General features: G+C 29.6%; 1 protein-coding gene across 3 annotated transcripts; it reads right to left on the reverse strand.

Moving 5' to 3' along the window:
- Positions 1 to 71: 71 nt before the first annotated feature.
- Positions 72 to 17,159, reverse strand: LOC139088743 (limbic system-associated membrane protein-like). Of its 3 annotated transcripts, none has more exons than XM_070638014.1 (9): positions 16,726 to 17,159; positions 10,069 to 10,205; positions 4,177 to 4,676; positions 3,747 to 3,894; positions 3,031 to 3,128; positions 2,051 to 2,172; positions 1,298 to 1,478; positions 841 to 1,011; positions 72 to 328 (listed from the first exon to the last, which is right to left on the reverse strand). In XM_070638014.1, exons 2-9 carry the CDS (start codon positions 10,124 to 10,126, stop codon positions 149 to 151), a joined length of 1,458 nt encoding a protein of 485 aa, XP_070494115.1. In that variant the 5' UTR covers positions 10,127 to 10,205; positions 16,726 to 17,159; the 3' UTR covers positions 72 to 148. The 3 variants fall into 3 exon arrangements, with proteins under 3 accessions (XP_070494115.1, XP_070494116.1, XP_070494114.1); XM_070638015.1 differs by having other exon boundaries at positions 16,722 to 17,159; XM_070638013.1 differs by having other exon boundaries at positions 16,689 to 17,159.
- Between the last annotated feature and the right edge of the window lie 862 nt (positions 17,160 to 18,021).

Raw genomic sequence — 18,021 nt, forward strand, 5'->3', positions numbered from 1 at the left:
ACACAAAAGGTTATTGTTTAGATTTTAATTTATTTATATTCATTAATATTCGTTCTATTTAATCATCTACAAGTCATAAATTCACAATTAAATTTTGAAATTTATTTTACACTTAGTTTATGGTTTATATAATAGAAGCAATCCTATTCTAAGTTATCACACTGAGTAAGAATGCTGAAAGGAATTGACAACATATGATGATGAAGATGAACTTTCTTCTGTAAACAACGGTTCCACTGCTTGTCATTGAAATTGAATTTATGATAAAGTCCATATTCTCGTTCACGTATCCATAGCTTCTTGTATGAAATTGATGTATGTCACTGACCTATTGTTGATAGTATTAGTACATGTATTAGTGATTTTATCATGATGGGAAGAAAAAACGGGAAATGAAAATTTTCCGATAAGGATTGTGAAAAGGAAATAGTATATGAAAGGAATTATCAAGATTGGGAATGATGGTTAAAGTGCAAGGAGAAAAAAATAATTAAAAATTCATAGGGAAAAATTCTAGGATCATGAAACTACTTAGAAAGTCATTTATGTAGACTAGTATAAAAATAATAATAACATGAGAAAAGAATTTGCAACTCCAGGAGGAAAATTCTTCTTTGAATTATTTATGCTGTTAATAAATTCGCTTGACAACATAATAAATCGCGCGCTTGCATATCACACGAGAAACTTTCTTGCTTTCTTCTTTCATGCTTTTAGAACATTCTTTCAATGTTCTGTTGTTCATTCTCTTCCCCAAGAGTTGGTGAGTTAATTGCAACGAAGAGAAGGAAAACAGGAGAAAAAAATAAAGTAAAAGAGCATAAATTTGTTTCATTGTACCTCATTCCATCCATAACGGTTTTTTGCTTGCACCATCACCTCATATACAGAATTATGCTCCAACTTCGTTATAATATATGACATAACAAAGTGACGTGAGTCATATCGCGAAACAGATGGATATAATACCAGTTCATTCCAATTTCCAGGTCGTTGATATGTTTCATTAATCTACATAAATATACCAATAGAAAGTTGTGGAAAGAGTAAAAAAAGAGAGACATAAATTGATTGTGAGTGCCAAAAGTTGTCAATTTGATTCAGAAAATGTATGTTCATTTAATTGATTAATTATTTAAATAGACTTTTTAATAGTGAGAAAAAGAAATGCTTAATTGTCATAATTTAGCATGAAAATTTCAGCATCATTGCCATTTTTATCAATTAAATACATTTCCTCACGTCAAGTTATATATGTTAAAATGGAATAATTTCATATCGCCATCAGCAACAATACCATCAATTTTCTGTATAGCAATTTAATCTCATCTAAATCGGGCAGCGATTCAATTTTAAATGTCAAATTGTATCGATCCAAATGACTGCTATATTGCGATGATAGAAATTCCGTTGGACCCGGTCTGCCTGATACCTCGATATATTTTTTTGTTCTCCCCAATGAATTGTCAGCAACACAACTATTTCGAGATTGGATTGAAAAATAAAAAAAAAGAGTATGTACATCAATAAATAAAATAAAATAAATATATGTAAGTGTATTTATGTGTGCTTTACCATCGTAGGCATTGAAAGCAAGTCATGAATTAATATGAAAACAAACCATGTTGAATGAGACAGAATGAATGAATGGACAATATTGTGCAAAGAAGATGAATAAATATATGAATAAAAATAGTTAATCAAACTGATTAATGGACCAAATCCCAGTCCGTCATCCAGCCAACCAACTCTTTTCGTATTTTTCTCCCATTCATCGACAATTAATTATACGGAATCAGATAATTTATCTTAATAAAAAATCACACAAAAATGAATTTAATTTTCCATTTTATATATATATATATATATATATATGAAGAAGATGGATATATTAAAGATACAGTGTGAAGGAAATATCGAGAATGCAATTAATAATGATATGAAAAATAATGGGATCTGAAAATTTGTATTCTGTGAATTCCATGATAATAAATGTACTTTCAGCAAGTGTTTAATAGTGAACATATTAGAACAATAAAATAGCACGAACCTGTAGTTACCGAAATCTGTTGTGCGAAAATTTACTATACTAAGAATGTACTTATTTCCTCGTGAATACATTGTACGACGATCTGTTGGCTCGAGCATGAATGAGTTTTGATACCATGAAACCTGCATGGTGAATAGACAAAAATACACATAAACATTATTCTCACTGTTACTGAAAAAAAAGAGTAAGGATTGTTTAAAAGTTGAAGCCACTTTAACTTTTTTTTTCCCAACTCATGTTTCCCCGTTTGGCGTATTTTTTTGTATGTGTTTCTTTTGGAGATACTCAAACATGAAAAAAATTCCCTTTTTGCATTTTGATAATAAATTACAAAGTTTTTCGGGTGAAACATTGTTGGCAACATGTATCTTGTTTTAAAATTTCTCTTCTATATCTATACACCTTTTAAAAATTATTTGTATGTAAATATTATGAGGATGCATGCTTTCTTCTAACATCTTTATATTCTTTTAATAATCTTATGTATGCTTAAATTCTTGGAATACATATTATTTGTTTTTTATGCCTGAATAACCAAATTATATTAATTTAAGAGGGTATCTCATGAATAACACAAATCGGTTAATCGACCTGATAGTCCGGCATAACTCTGACTTGCTGCCGAGTTCGTTTTAAATCAGAAAATTACGCAATCTTGGAGCCAGATTACCAATTCGTGCTTATACTTCAAAAAATTCAGCAGGATCAATTTTTTAGTTTTTAGCACTTTAAATCTTTTTTACATTAAAAGTTAAGCACTTTTAAATTGCGATTTAAAAATGTTTCATACATAAATTGATTAGATCATGTTGAATATGTAAGCACGATAAAGTTTTAATAGTGCATAGATATTTTTTTGTTGCAAAGTATATTGATTATGATATATTGGAAAAGTTTTGCCTTGATTGCATATCTATTGATCTATTAAATTTTAGACAACAATTTTTACACTTCCTATGAGTAAATCAAGAAATAATTACTTCTGTATTCATGTCACTCTGCAAAGTACACACGATCTCAATCTCACAACTCTCTGAAGCATGTATCCATTGTCGTTCTGTGCTTAGCTCTGGTGGTGCTGTAAAATAGAAAATAAAGAAAAAAAAAATGTTTTAATGACAAAAAAGAACTTTTTTTGTTTCTTCATGTCGCTTATGTAAAAAAGATGCCCAAACATAGTTTTCTAATTTATTCATGTCATCAAAAATAGTAGTAGAAAAAGTTCGATATGAAATAGGAGTCGTATGATGAAAAAAGAGGCAAAAGTTTTTATATGTTTAACCACATCATCAAACGAAAGAGTTGCCTTTAGAGTGCCTTGCTGACCGCACTTTATACTGACACAACAGGAGAGTAGGTAAAACTAGAAGTGATGGGTATGAGGTAAAAAAAGATGGGAGACGAGAAAGGGGTTGAAAAATAACTTTAGAAAAAAAGATGAGGAAATCTACATGAAAAAAAAGTTTTACTTTGAGTCTGGGCTTCAGCATATATAATATAAAAAAAATACATGGCATATAGAAATCGTTCTGCAGCTTCCCAGTAAAATGGTAAAATCGTATGCTCGATGATGCATTAAAATTAGAAAAAAAAGTTTCATTCCAGAGTTTTTTGCTACAAATTAAATTATTCATACCGGATTTTAAATGCAATTTTTAACAAGCTCAACAAGCTCCAATGTAGGAAAAAAACTTACACAAAACTTTTAAATTTACATCCGCATAAGCAGCTTCCCGTACACCATTTTCCGCTTTACATTGGTATGTGCCTGAATGCTGTCTACCCACTTGTTCTAATATCAAAACGGGTCCCTCGCCAAGCGGCATTGATGAATGCTTTGCCGTCTGTTATGAAAAAAGAAGAAAAACACTATGAACATGTGCATAGCATAAAAGAAAAATTGTTTTTGTGCATGATGTTGTATTGCATAAGAGATTTTTAATTAATAGTGAAAAAAATTTTTTTGGATGAACAAAAGCTCTTTTGTTGGTTCATTGCTGTTTTTAGCGTTAACAAAAATGTAACTTGAATACAAATTTTTTATGCTGAAAATTAATAAGCATCAATTGATGTTAATGAAAAAAAAAAGCCTTTCAGAATATTTGATCAATAATGAATTTCCATACCTTTCGAAACCAGTATATGTGAGGTGTCGGATTGCCGCTAGCTTTGCATTCTAGTGTTGCAGTTCCACCTTGACGCGCTGATATAATTCCGTGGTCGGGAACTGATCGAACTGATGGTGGTACAAGTATTTCTAACGTATGAACTTGGTCACGTGGTTCAACATCTCCTATTTGACATACATAATCTCCAGCATCAGTTATTTTAACGTTTGATATTTGCAAATTGTAGCCATCGATTATTTTAAAACGAGCATCTCTAGTGACCATTAAATTTTGTGCAGTCAACACCGCTGCACCACGTCGCCATAACAAAACATATGATCCTAAATTTTTTACTTTGCATGGCAGAACAATTGTGTCTCCAACCACCGCTCTATATAAATGACCCTTCGTTATAAATTGTGGTTCATCTGTCCCGATATCTCCATAGTGATGTTGTTGTTGGTGCTGTTCTTGTTGTGGATGTGAATGGAAGCTTTCAGCAAAATTTTGACACAATCCTTAGTCATTTTAGATGATGAAATGAAAATAAGATGAGAGAAAAATGTCAGAATATTTTCGGTAAGAGAATTGATGGACTCAAATTCCCATTTGAGTGTTTACAGTGAAACATTAAATAGAGCTGTCTTTTCGTACTCAAATTTTGTAGGATAAAGTGAGAAAGAGAAGATTATTTTATTTTATAGCACATGATTGCAGTTCAGAATGAATGTTAATATGCAAACTAGTTAAATACTATTGTTTAGCACTTAGATGATCAATTTTACGAGGCATTCACATCGAAATTCATACTATGCTCTTTTTTTTCGCTCATGCTTGTATAATATTAATAGCATTTAAATGAATTTCAATATTGATTTTCAATTTTCTATGACTAATAAATACTTTAATACCCGAGCGATACAAATGACAAAATGATGTGCAGTCATATATACGCCAAATTTAGGCGACTTCCATTTGGTTTTAATGAAGGAGGTTCAGCAGATACTTAAAACTTCTTTGGTGGACATTTTTTCATTTGTGTCGGTCGGGATATGATTCTTTAAAACAGAGCTGATTCCACTTTCATGTTCGAATGAATGATACTTAATTGTATGCAATAATGTGTGAGGCAAATGTAACGAATACATAGACAGATTACGTACTCTGTTAATTTATGTATAATTAAAATTTGAATTTTGAATGATTTTAGATTTCAATTAAATATTTTATTGAAAATTTGTTTAGAGATGAAAAATTAAGCGATAAAAAATTCAATTCAATAGACCTTTCAAAAAATTTTCATTTAAATTTTAATGCATTGGGAACTGGTACGCATAGACGTGTTTATATCTTCTTCTCGTCAAGAGTAAACATCAGAAAAAAGTATAAAATATGTTAATGCAGCAACACTTGGTCTCACGAGAGTTCTTAAAAACTCAAAAAGTTTATTTGCTAAAAAAAATTATAACATTTTTTTCTGGCAGGTAAGTACACTTGTGCTGTTTTCAAGAACATCGCTATCTTACAGAGAATAAAAATTTAATCAAGATCTAATGTTTCAATCCTATACTGTCGTGTAGGTTGTGTGATTTCTTGAGAATAAATTTTATGGTCAGGGAAATGTGCGTGAGTCTGACCTATGGGTGATTAAAGGCTTCATCATGTGATGAAATCATAAGGAAGTCAACCTTTTCAACTAAAGTTTTCAGGAAATGTACAGAATTTATTCAAAATCATATTCCAAAAATAAAGTGTGTATTAATGAAGTATAAAATAAATTTTCAACCCTATAACATAACATTTTGGACATATCCTTACACATTCAGAGATTTACTTCATTGTAAGAACATAAACATTGTGACAACATATAGAAGAGAATGAAGTAGAACAATGAATTGAGTGAATAAAGCGATGAAAGGCATGAGAACCCGGAAAAAGTATTTCTATTGTTATTAAAACTTCTTTATTACATATATTTTTCTCTTCGTTAATGTGTAGAAGGTGGTGGGACATAAATATACACACACTCTTTTGCCTTGGATATTACAGATGGAAAGGCGACATTTATTTAATAGATTTATGTTGTTGTCTTACTGCATCTTACATTCAATTAAATTTATTTCGTGTTTATTGTGCTTAGCTTTCCTTTAGAAAACATGACTGAATGTTACTTTTGCATAATATTTTCTCTTTTATTATTTGACGAATTTCATTGTAAAGCTACAAAATGTTAGCATAAAATAATGGGCATATAGAATGGTATAATTAAACATAATACAATGAAGAAATGTTGAGAAGGAAAGATATACTCAGCGTATGTATAGGAACTAAAAGAGAAAGGAAATTTCAGGTATACAACAAATTGCATTCAGTCACGCAAATAATCAATTTATGATTTTTCACTATTCATTTGCGTTTCACACTTGATTCTGTTCTGTGGTTTATGCGGTATATGTTTGCATGAATATTTTAAAAGGAGAACATGTTATAAATTAATTGTACATCAGTATAGGACTCATTGTCAGAAGTTAAATGAATGGAACTATCTTTAAATCAATTAGATCACTTGCTAAGAATATTTCATTGCTAAAGATAGAAACGCGAAATAAATAGTCCAAAAAATAAGGGTGCAGTAAAAGTGGTAACACATGGCGGAAGTTGACTAAATAACAAAATAATGTAAAGCGTCATTCTTTTGTTCTTATGGCGTTAAAAAAATTACGGAAATAATAGCTAGAAAAAAATTAATGGTTGAAGAGAAAAAAGGATGCCAGCCTGCTGTTGATACTATTAATACCAGTTGGATAGAAGAGGGGGGGATTTGAATAATTACTATTGGGTTTTAACATAATATTTATTTTATTTTGTAATAATTACAGAGACCCTGCGGGACATAATTCTTTCTGTGCTTTCTCATTGTTACAATGTCTATACATTTGTAGAATCCCATTGCGTAGAAATTGAGAAAAGTTGGAAAGAGAAATACGAAAATCTTTAAAATTTCTAGATGAATGGGTGAATGGAAGAAAAATTGTAGCGAATCTGGGGAAAAGGGATAAGGAATTTATGGATTATTGTTTTGTAATTAAAGAACGAGAGAAAAGGGAAAAAAATATATTCAAGTTTGTTTCAATTTTATAAAATTAAGTCGAGGACTTCTTATTTTTATTTGCCTTTATTGATAAAAGGTCACATTGAATAATAGCGGAATTGCCTCTCGTTCCATATTCTTTTATTCTTTTTCTCATTTTTAGCTCTTAATGTTGGAGAAATATAATCAACAGAAGCGATAGAAATTTATTGACATAATGGATTTCTTCTAAATCATTGAACCTTAATTTAATAAATACCAAGAGATTTTTTACTTAAGACTCAAACATCATTGTTGCTTGAGGATTAACAGAATTGTCGGACAAACGATTTTCTCTTCATAACATGTTCGCACCTTCTGTGAAAGGCTGATCAAACTACTTCTTCTATATATAGCAAATTGATATTTTAGCAAATATATGCTTTAGCTTCATTCGGTTTCTCTGGATCTCAATGAGAGCTTGTCATTTAGTGAAATCAATGATGGAGTAAGTAAAGGACAACAGTTCTGGTCGATTTATGCAAACGGATACAAATTTTCATTCAAAATGGATAAGCTTCAAAGAAAGAGACGCTAAATTCCGAATACTGACTGGACTTTTTTATTAAATTTTTAGGACAAATAAATTTGAATTTTAAATTATGGTTAGAATTTTTTGTGCTTCATTCACCACAAGGACACTTCATTTCTATTAAATCGACTTCTTAAGGCATTTGACAAGCAAGAAAAATTGTGCAAGATAAGATTAAATTTACATTAAAAGAGAAACAGAAAAATAAAAATTCGTGCCTTAAGGCATATTGTGTGTATATATTTTACAAATATTACTATGCTCAGTGGCATAAAATAAGGAAGATAAAAAGAGGGAAATTTCTGTATCCAACAGTCAGATACCGATTACGATTGCGAATACGCGCATTCATGCGTCAAAGTATTATAAGGCGAAAAATGAATATCAATGATAAGAAGCTTTCAATCAATCTTTTTGAACGGAAATTGTCATGTGAAATGGGATTTCTTCCTCAACATACATATATATGTTTGGCGAATATGTAATTTTTATGTTCATTTTGCTCTGTTAAGCTTCACAAGGAACGACAGTTTATTATTATATTTTTTCTTCCTTCCTTTATTTCTGCATATCTCATTTTGACTTTTTATTTTATTTTCTTTTAGGTATTTTACGGAAAACAAAATCTTTCATTTTACATGCAATAAAAATTTTTCTGTTCATCTTCCATTTCATCCCTTTTTCTTTTACTTATTGACGATTCAAATGTTTTATTCAAAAGCCTTTCGAGAAGCTTTCACATTAAGCTTCTAAATTGATTTTTAAAACGACAATTCCTTTCCTAAGGCCTCCTCCAAATATAAATTTAAAGATTAAATTGAAAGTTCAAGAAAATCCTTCCCTTATTCAGTTTTATGGGAGTTTAATTTCATGTGACTTTACTCGTTCCTCTCATTTCTAAAATGCGTATATTCATTCAAAATGATGAAAAAATTGTGTCAATATTTGAATATATGTGGTATAATTTGAGGGAAATAAAATGTTGCATTAAGATGGAATATTCAAATATATTAGACATGCTTATCGATCCAGTTTAATTGAATACTGATTTTTTATAGCTTTTTCAAATCTCATCAACTTTTTGAGGCTTGCTACTTTTTTTAAAATTTTTTGAATGAAGTGAATGAACAAAACAAAAGAATAAATCAGGAGCTTAATAAATTTTCGACACAATACTTAAGGTAAAACGCGAACTTGTAACGGTTGTAACTATTTTAAGGGATATTCCATTTTACAATTAGGAATCAGTCCTGGAATCAGTGAAGAACATTTAGTTATTTTTTGACTTTTTACCACATGGAAGCATCTTGATTATAGAATATCATTTGATCGCTAAAATGTCTTGAACCATGTGCATAGGAAAATAATTTTTTCTGGAATTATTAAAAATCATTGACACAAATTCATTAATATCAATCAGTATAAAAGATGCGCCTAAGTTTAGGAATTTTCTGAAGAGACTATGCTTTTTTATTTGGTTAACTCATTAAATTTAATTAAAAGTTAAAATTATGTACCAACATTGTGGTGAGAGAAATTTTAGTCTTCGTAATCCCATCATTGTACTTAATAATAAGGAAATATTCTTATAGATAAACAAGGTTTAAGGCATAACGGAAAACTTTTTTTACAGTCTTGAATTCTATGAATGTAGCCTTTGGCTGCGTAAAAGCCACAGCACAACAACCTTGAAAGTTGATTAACAAAAGTAATTATTTATTTCTGATAATCCAGTCGAACTGTTGTTCATTTAATAGAAAACGGAAGCAAAAAAAAAAAAAAAGATGTGAAAGGAGGCAGTAAAAGGAATAAAAACATTCGAAGAAGAAAAAGTTATAGTAATGAATAGATTAATGAATAGATAGATACATTGAGGGAAATAAAGAGTCTGTTTCGAAGTAAATGTTGTAGAAATAATGATAACCAATTAACTAAAATCTCATTCTCATTCAATCATATTTCATTCTGTATGTATATCCATAGAACAAATAGAAAAAGAGACTGATAAAGCATTTTGGCAATAATAAATCTTCTTAATATCATACTTCATTTCTCTTGTATCATTTCATTATTATTTCTCCTTCTCTTAATTTTCGTTTTTATTCTCCGCAAAGTCACGAGAAGGAATATGAAGTAAAGGATCATAACCAGTATTATCATAATAAAATGAAGGATTTTTTGTATAACAAAAAACAAAGAAAAAGGGTAGATTAATTATGTTAATTGAATGTCAAAAATCCGTTCTTACCATTGCGTCTTATGATCAGCAATAAAAACATCAGAATTGAGCTCCATAGCTTTTCCATTGTGCTTCTGAGATCTTCCTCGTATTGTCTCTACTAATCTTCTTCTTACTGGAAATGTTACTGCGACAATTTTATGGCACTGATGAGCAAAACAAAATAAATTTTATTAAAATAAAAAGAAAAGGCATTGGAGGATGTTTTTGTGTTTACGCATCGGATAAGGAATGACATGTAAATAATTAATTATAATTAATGTGAATAAGCTGCTCTTAAAGATATTAAAGCACATAATATTATGCATTGGATTGAAAACATCTTTTGACAAGCGACTTTAACCTAAAATTCAGGCTTTGACTTTAATAAATTAAATTTTGTTTCTGTGTGACATTTTGAAGCTAGTAGAGTTATTTTATAGTTTCCATACCTTAAAATCCTAATGAAATTTTTCACCACAAAATCCCCAAAAATTAAAGATTTCTCATCTAATTTCCATTTAGCCAAAAAAGTCTTAAACTTGTTTGTTTTTTCCTTTTTTCCTTATTTGTGGCTTCTGATTAAATTTTTGCTTTCAAGTTTCTTTTTGTACAGATTTATTTATAGCTATTGAAAAAAGATATCGATGTAGACTAAGAGAAAAATCCTTCATATGTATGCATGGATGTATGTTAAAGATTAAAAGTAATTTTACGGTAGAATTAGCAGAAAATTAATTTAATTGAAAACTTTTCTTCTTATTTTTAGTCGCTTTTTCTTGGAAATTAAGGGAATGAATCTCATGCTTCATATTGGTTGCCTCTACATTTGACACTTAATCCAAGTTAGGGGCTAGGATCAAAATCTGTCAAAATTTAGATGAGGTTGATCACCAAATACATCTGTCATTTTGAGATTTTGTCTTTTTAAATCTTAATAAATGAATGTAGAGGCGGAGCCAGATTAAAGTATAACCTCAAACTCATTTTTTAAAATCCAAATTATAGAGTCCTGACTTCATCCCTGTCCTCAAATGAATGCGTTCCTAAACCTTAATTACTTTTAATGTAAATGGATCTTAATACAAAAAAGCTAAAATTGTACAATAATTTAAAAGTGATTAATATCTACTTTTGCGGTTTAATTAAAATTTTAGGTGTGAATAAATTTAATTGTGGCATTTTTATTCGGAACTGTCAGCCTTAATTCAGAAATTGTTGTTATTTCTATAATTTGCTTGAAAGAAATCAACAAAGGAGAACAAATGTATTTTAATTACTCCTTTATCTCAGTCCTACGCGTAGCAGTTTGCTTAAAAATGTATTCCTGCCTTTCGGCATTACAATCATTAAATTTGATGAAAAAATTTATTCTTGTATTCTGGAAAATTGAAAATTTCGTGAAATTGTACTTTTCTTGATTGTGAATCCTTTCATTTTCCTTAAGGCGAGGAGCATAAAAAAAGGGACACAAAAAGTTTGTATTAACTTAGCTTTTTGCTCATTTCTATGTTCAGTTCTTGTCTCATTTTATTCTCATTATTTGAATGAAAATTTTGTGAAATAAAATTTAATGAACAATGCGAAAATCAGTTTTGTACTAATTAAAAACTTCCATTTAATTGCTACCTTATGGATTTTTCGTTCCTCTTACACTATGAATATGAATAGATACAAGTATTCACCAATTAATATGCCCTTTCAGGCAAATGAATAATTTCGCTGAACAATTAGGTTCAAAATATACATTTTGATACACAAGGTGATGAAAAATGGGAGTAAAGGAGTGAGAATTTCTCTCCTTTTGATGATGAATATTGAATTTAAATACTTTTATGATATGAAAATTTTCACAGTAATTATTTATATATTAGATAAAGGAAATAATGCGGCGTCTTTATGCCTCGAAGGAATAAGAAGAATAAAAAAGTGATAAAAAAACGTAAATAAGGGAGAAAATGACGATGATGACGAGAAAATAGGAAGAAAGAAAATGTCACGAATGTATACATCTTGCGAGTGATTACTTCACAATTACGTTTTGCAATCAAAAAGTGATAAAATCTATGTGAATGAGGAGCACAATGCATTGTTCTCATTTTCTTAAAAAGATATTCAAGTACCTAAAAGTTTATTTTAAGGATAATAAAATTAGAAGCAGAACGCTACTTTTAATGCAAGGGAGGTCATCAAGCATATCGCGATTTAAAGCAAGACAAGAAGAAAAAAAGTTTGGCAATGTTTGGCTCCCCAAAGACACATAAAATTTCTCACAGAGCAATTGATAGAAGCCTATTGGTACATTCTTAAAGCATTCGAAAATGGGGAAAAAGTCAAATGAAGCATAAAATAATTTTTCGCTCTTTATCACCTTGCTTCTTTTTTAAATACCACCTTCATTAACCTCCTATACATTCACATTTCATTTGTTGTCGCTGAACACCTTAATGCAGTCTCTCACCCCACTCTAATAATATATTAGGTATTCTCATAAAAAACATTGTCCTTTCCATTTTCATTTTCGACAATTTTCGTTTTGCTGTGCTAACAAATTTAAACAAAATTAGAGAACGAGATAATTTTCTATGCGGGTGGTGTACATTGCAAACACTACCAACACAAAATTGTACACGCTATAGGAATATGAAAAAAAAAAAATATTATATATGTTGATGATGATAAGAGCTCATGAACTATTTTTCCTTTCTTTTTCCATTTCTCGGTCTGTGTGTTATGATATTTGCACTTACGAAGCTTTTTTTTTCGTCTGAAGGAAAAATCTAATCGAAAAAAATTGAAATAAAAAGTTAATTAGGGCATGTGAAAGCTTCAAGCATTCTCGGATACGCAAATAAAATGTTATGAAAAATGGACTGAAAAAAGTTATTTAATAGCTGTGAATAAATAAATTTTTAGGTTTTCCTACACATTTGAAAATGCAAACTTTCAACACATAATAATTAAAAAAGGTCCCAAATTATAATGACACTTTCATTGAGTATAAAAGCATACTAATTACTTAGGATTTGTTGCCATTTTATAAAATAAAGTTTTGAAATGTTTAGAGTAGGAGGAATATTAAATAGAATATTGGATCCACAATATTGCACATAAAGTTTTAATAGACTTTGGTCTTTAACGAATTTTTGATTACCGTTGAGTATGCTAGAGCTTAAACTTCTTCATATGTTCACCTTCATCACAATTAAATACATTTCATCTTATGCCCCACACAATTTCTTATTCTCAGATCAATAAGAAAATCTCAATTGGAAAAGATTAACACCATTCACATAACATCTACTGATTATAAATGACCATCAAATCGATGCTGATAGAATGAAGATAATCAATCAAGATCCCTTGAAATTGGGTTAAATACCTACTTCATCTTTAATAATGAGACATAATGATATTTCCACACGAGTAAAACTTGAAGTTTTAAAGCTTTTGAAAGCTCTGAAATGTTTTGTATTTTGAGGATTTTAAGAAATGGAATTGAATTTTTAACTTTAATGTACCGCCAACACAATAGAATCACAATTCAGTAGACTAAGCAAAAGTAATGAAATATTTAGAAAAGCTCTTGTAATGTCCCATTTTAAAGTGATACAGCATTGAAGAAAAGATACATTAAATGCTAAAGAACAGTGGTTAGCAACCTTATTGGTAATCATAGACCAAAACCGCACTCAGAAAATGGTTCATGACATTTCCAAAATTTTGGATATGTCGTGGTAGACAGGTTACCCGCCACTGCTATAGAACAATACCTTCCACTATTTTAGCCTCAAAATTCCTCTTCAATTGTCTGTAACATCATCAAAAATTAATCAATTTATTTCACGGGCTTCATGAATAATAATAAAGAAAGGTTCGTTACACAAAGGTAAGTAAAACTTTCCGAGTGTTTGAATAGCGAAAGCATATAGTAATTGTATACATAGAAAATTTCATGTTTCCTTTATAAGAATAAAAAAAAATACACCGTAAAGTATGTTTTTTTCATCATCATCACAAATTTCATTTCACAGCATGTATGAAGCATATATAAGAATCACGAAAATCACTCGCAGCATGAAATTTTAAATCTTATATTCTACACACATACACGCGTGCTTCCCCTTTTTATTCGTTTATGTATCTTAAATTTCGCATCAAGTTTATCAGACAAACGAGAGGTCTGATAAAGCTTCGGAAGAAAAGGAAATCTTTTCTATCATACATATGCATATACGTATATACGATATTAAATTGCCTCAATCCAATTGTTACACAATAATAGACATGAATCCATGTTTGATCTAAAACCACAAGACAATGAGGATGTAAATGGATGGAAAAGGAAGATGTAAAGAGATTTGTGTGTATTTAGGCTTTTCAGGCTTCACCGTAAATAAGAATAATTCACATTCAATCGATTATTGATTGATTTATTGAATAATACATTTGTAACATTTTACCAAAATTTAATAAAATGCACACATTCATTTTTTTTTGCTGCTGTTGTATTTTGTGAGTGAGTGAGATGTATATATGTATAAAAGTTAAAGATATAACAATGTGCCTGCTTAATTTTCACAATGTGAATGAAATAATGAATGATGGTTGTATAAATGAATAGATGGATGGATGGATAGATAGATGGATGGATGGATGGAAGTATAAAATTAATATTGATGATATTGATCATAATACCAATAGTCATCCGTATGGGAAATAAGTCGAATAAATCAGAATTATATTAGCAAGCAAAGCAAGTTGTGAATCACAATGAAATGTAAATTAGCAGATTGAATAAATTTAAAAAATTTTCGTTACAACTTGAGCTCACTGTTACGCGAAATCAAGTTTTAATTTATTTCCTTTTTTTTACTTTCTGTGCATGTATGAAAAACCATTTTTCACTCAAACGAGCTTCGCATTAAAAGATTTATTGATTTTTTTTATATATTTGAAAATTCCTGATTGTAAATTTGTAATAACCATATTTTTACACGAATTACCGTGACAAAATTTCAATTCTACTCTCTAGCTAATTCTTTTCTGACTCTTACAATTGCTACATCAACATCTGTGTCCGAATAACATGTAAGATTTCTAAGCGATAAGCTTAAATGAAATCTAACATAAAATAAACAAAACCTAGCCCAAAGAAATGTGTTGATTCATGCATATAAATCTGTTACTTGACACATTCTATAATTTATTTCTAAGGAAAATTTTCTGTTCTACCAAATTTTTATGGATAATATTTGGACTAGGTACCATAAACATTTTTGATGCTCTAATGAGATTCTTTGATATTTGTTGGATTTAATATTATTATTAATGTTTTATTCTTTAGTTTCTGATTTTGTGCTTTAAAGCTATATGGTATGAGGAATTGTGCGTATTTTTTAAAAGCTTTAGATAAGCTTTAAGGGAATGTATACATGCAAAAAAATTGATAAAATGTATCCATAAACATTTAATTGATTTCAAATGAACTAGATATTTGTTCGAATTTAACTTTCAAAAAATTGCATTTTGTGCTTTAAAGCTTTAATGGTATGAGGAATTGTCCGTAACAGAAAGCTTTGGACTAAGCTTTAAGGGAATTTTGTGTACATGCAAATAAAATTTTTCATTAAAATCAGGAAAAATGATTGTAATTTTTCAAAGAACCAGATAAATCGCGTTCGAAACTTGCAAAAAATTGCATAGCGTCGAGTCAAATCCCGTCGAATTTTCCAAACAGAATCCGAGTCGGCTTCGAGCTCTGAGACAAAGAGACCGCTTTTAGGTACTACAGTAATATTTTTGTACCAAAAATTGCATGAGAAAAACTGAGCAAAGAACGAACTTTTTGTGTTGAAACAAATTATTTTTGAGTGATTAAGCAATGAGGAACACAAAATTTAGTGTTATGCATTCATAATTTGTTCATATTTTATTCAAAATTCAAATTTTATTTAAAATTTCTGACTTGTTAAAAACGGGACATCTTAATATTTCGTCGGAAGACATCTGCAAGGAAGCCTAATTTTGTATCAAATGGTATTTTCTAAATTTGTATCTCTGACATATGAGTTGTATACTCGAACGTTTCTCTAACCAAACATTTTTATTTTGAGATGATTAGGCTTAATCATAAGGTTGCAATTTATTATCCTTCCAGCGCTAAAAAGGACAAGAAATATTTGTCATTCTAACATTGTTCCGGATATGCTGTTGAACATTTTTTAAGAAAGGATCGTCAAGAAATTCTTCTATAAATTTTTCCATAAATGTTTCCACCGTCGCTGTCACAGGAATCATAGTGAATAAAATTAAACTTTAAATTCACTAGGTAGTTTGATTAAATTTCAAAGCCTGAGCAAATTAATCCAAAAGTGATTTTCTCTTAGTACATTTTCCATTTGTAGCCCTTTTTCACGATTTAATCTTTCACATACAGCATTATAGAAGGTTTAAAAGCAAACAGTACAAAAAGCCACACGTTTATTGGAGTTAATTTGCCACTTGTGCCGCACGTGAATTTCTACCATAAAAATATTTTTTTTACCCATTGAAAACACAAAAGAACAGAAGAGAATGAAAAAAAAATGTAAGGGAAACAAAAAGAAAATTATGCAAGTGTATATTCGGTATATGTGGAAAAACCTCACATAGAAAAACAGATAATTATAATATGTATGTACACACAGAGAAGAGATGAAAATTTTTCTGGCAACTTTAATTTTCCTTCTGCTACTTTTATAATGGTTTTTGAGAACGAGTTCACATGTTCGTTAATTAAGGGTATTTTCTTTATCTTTTGTTTACTTTTTTCCGCCACTTTTGAAAGCACATCAAAAATTATTTTTTATGCTTCTTATTATCATATTAAAATATTTTATTTTTAATTTAGCTTAGGGTATCTAAATCTGAATTTGATTATTCTCTTGACTTAATTTGTTCATAAATTTTTTAAATTGCTGTTTTTTATCATGATTAAAAACTGTCAACGTCCTCTTGAATTTAAAAACTGCTTATTTGAATAAAATAAAGAGCACATCCACTAATCATCACAGTATCACACTCATTCCTTATATTCTATTATTTCCACTATGCTCAGCTTATTTCGAACTTGAATACCGGACAGCTGAAACGAGACTAATTTTTGGCGCATAGTGAAGTTGATAAAATAACATAAAAAAAAAGAAAAAAAAAAGAAACTTTTCCTGCCGTTCGCCTCTTGACGTTCCTCTCTGGTTTCATATTAAGGCAAAAATGTGAGATTCAGGCTACATTTTCTCCCGGAGCAGAGAATAACATGTCAAAATATTTTCCGATAGCATTCAAACATGTAGGGATGGAAAAAAAAAACTTTTGATTCAATCACAAGCTATAAAGTTTTTCTCAAACACATTTTTTTTCCTTCTCTTGTTGCTCTTATCAGCCTCATTCTCAGTTATGGCTGTTGCATTTTCTTTGATTTCACTCTCTCGTTTTTCGATTGAGAGTGAAAATTCTGGCACAGACACTGACTGATTATAATGATGTCACGGATGAGTAAGAAAGAAATTTGTAACATTTTCATTCATAAGAATAAAATCAAATAGAATTTCCGATGGATTGAGCTTAACTTATGGAACCATGTTACGGACATTGATGATTAAATTTTCAAAAACTTTTCGTCTATAGAAAATAAAAAAAAAAATTAAGGAAGAGAGTAAAATTAAATAGGAAATTGCAACATTTCTACTTCATAAAACTCAATTTCCGTTAAATGTTTCCGAACTATCAATTGAGGTAAAGCATTACTATCGATATTGAATAAAATGAATTGACTCATATTTACCGTTCTCCTTTCAGTATGCCTTTCACGTATTATTAAAAGCATGTATGATGTATTCATGAACCTACATATTCATACATGAAATGACATTTATACACAAAATGTGTAAAACCAAAGAACATGAATCACATCACGTGTCAGTTTTCAATTAACCTAATAGT

The sequence above is a fragment of the Chironomus tepperi genome, unplaced genomic scaffold (genome assembly GCF_022539635.2).
Source record: "Chironomus tepperi strain 1889 unplaced genomic scaffold, CSIRO-AGI_Ctep_v1 contig_170, whole genome shotgun sequence".
In the NCBI taxonomy this organism is placed as follows: domain Eukaryota; kingdom Metazoa; phylum Arthropoda; class Insecta; order Diptera; family Chironomidae; genus Chironomus; species Chironomus tepperi.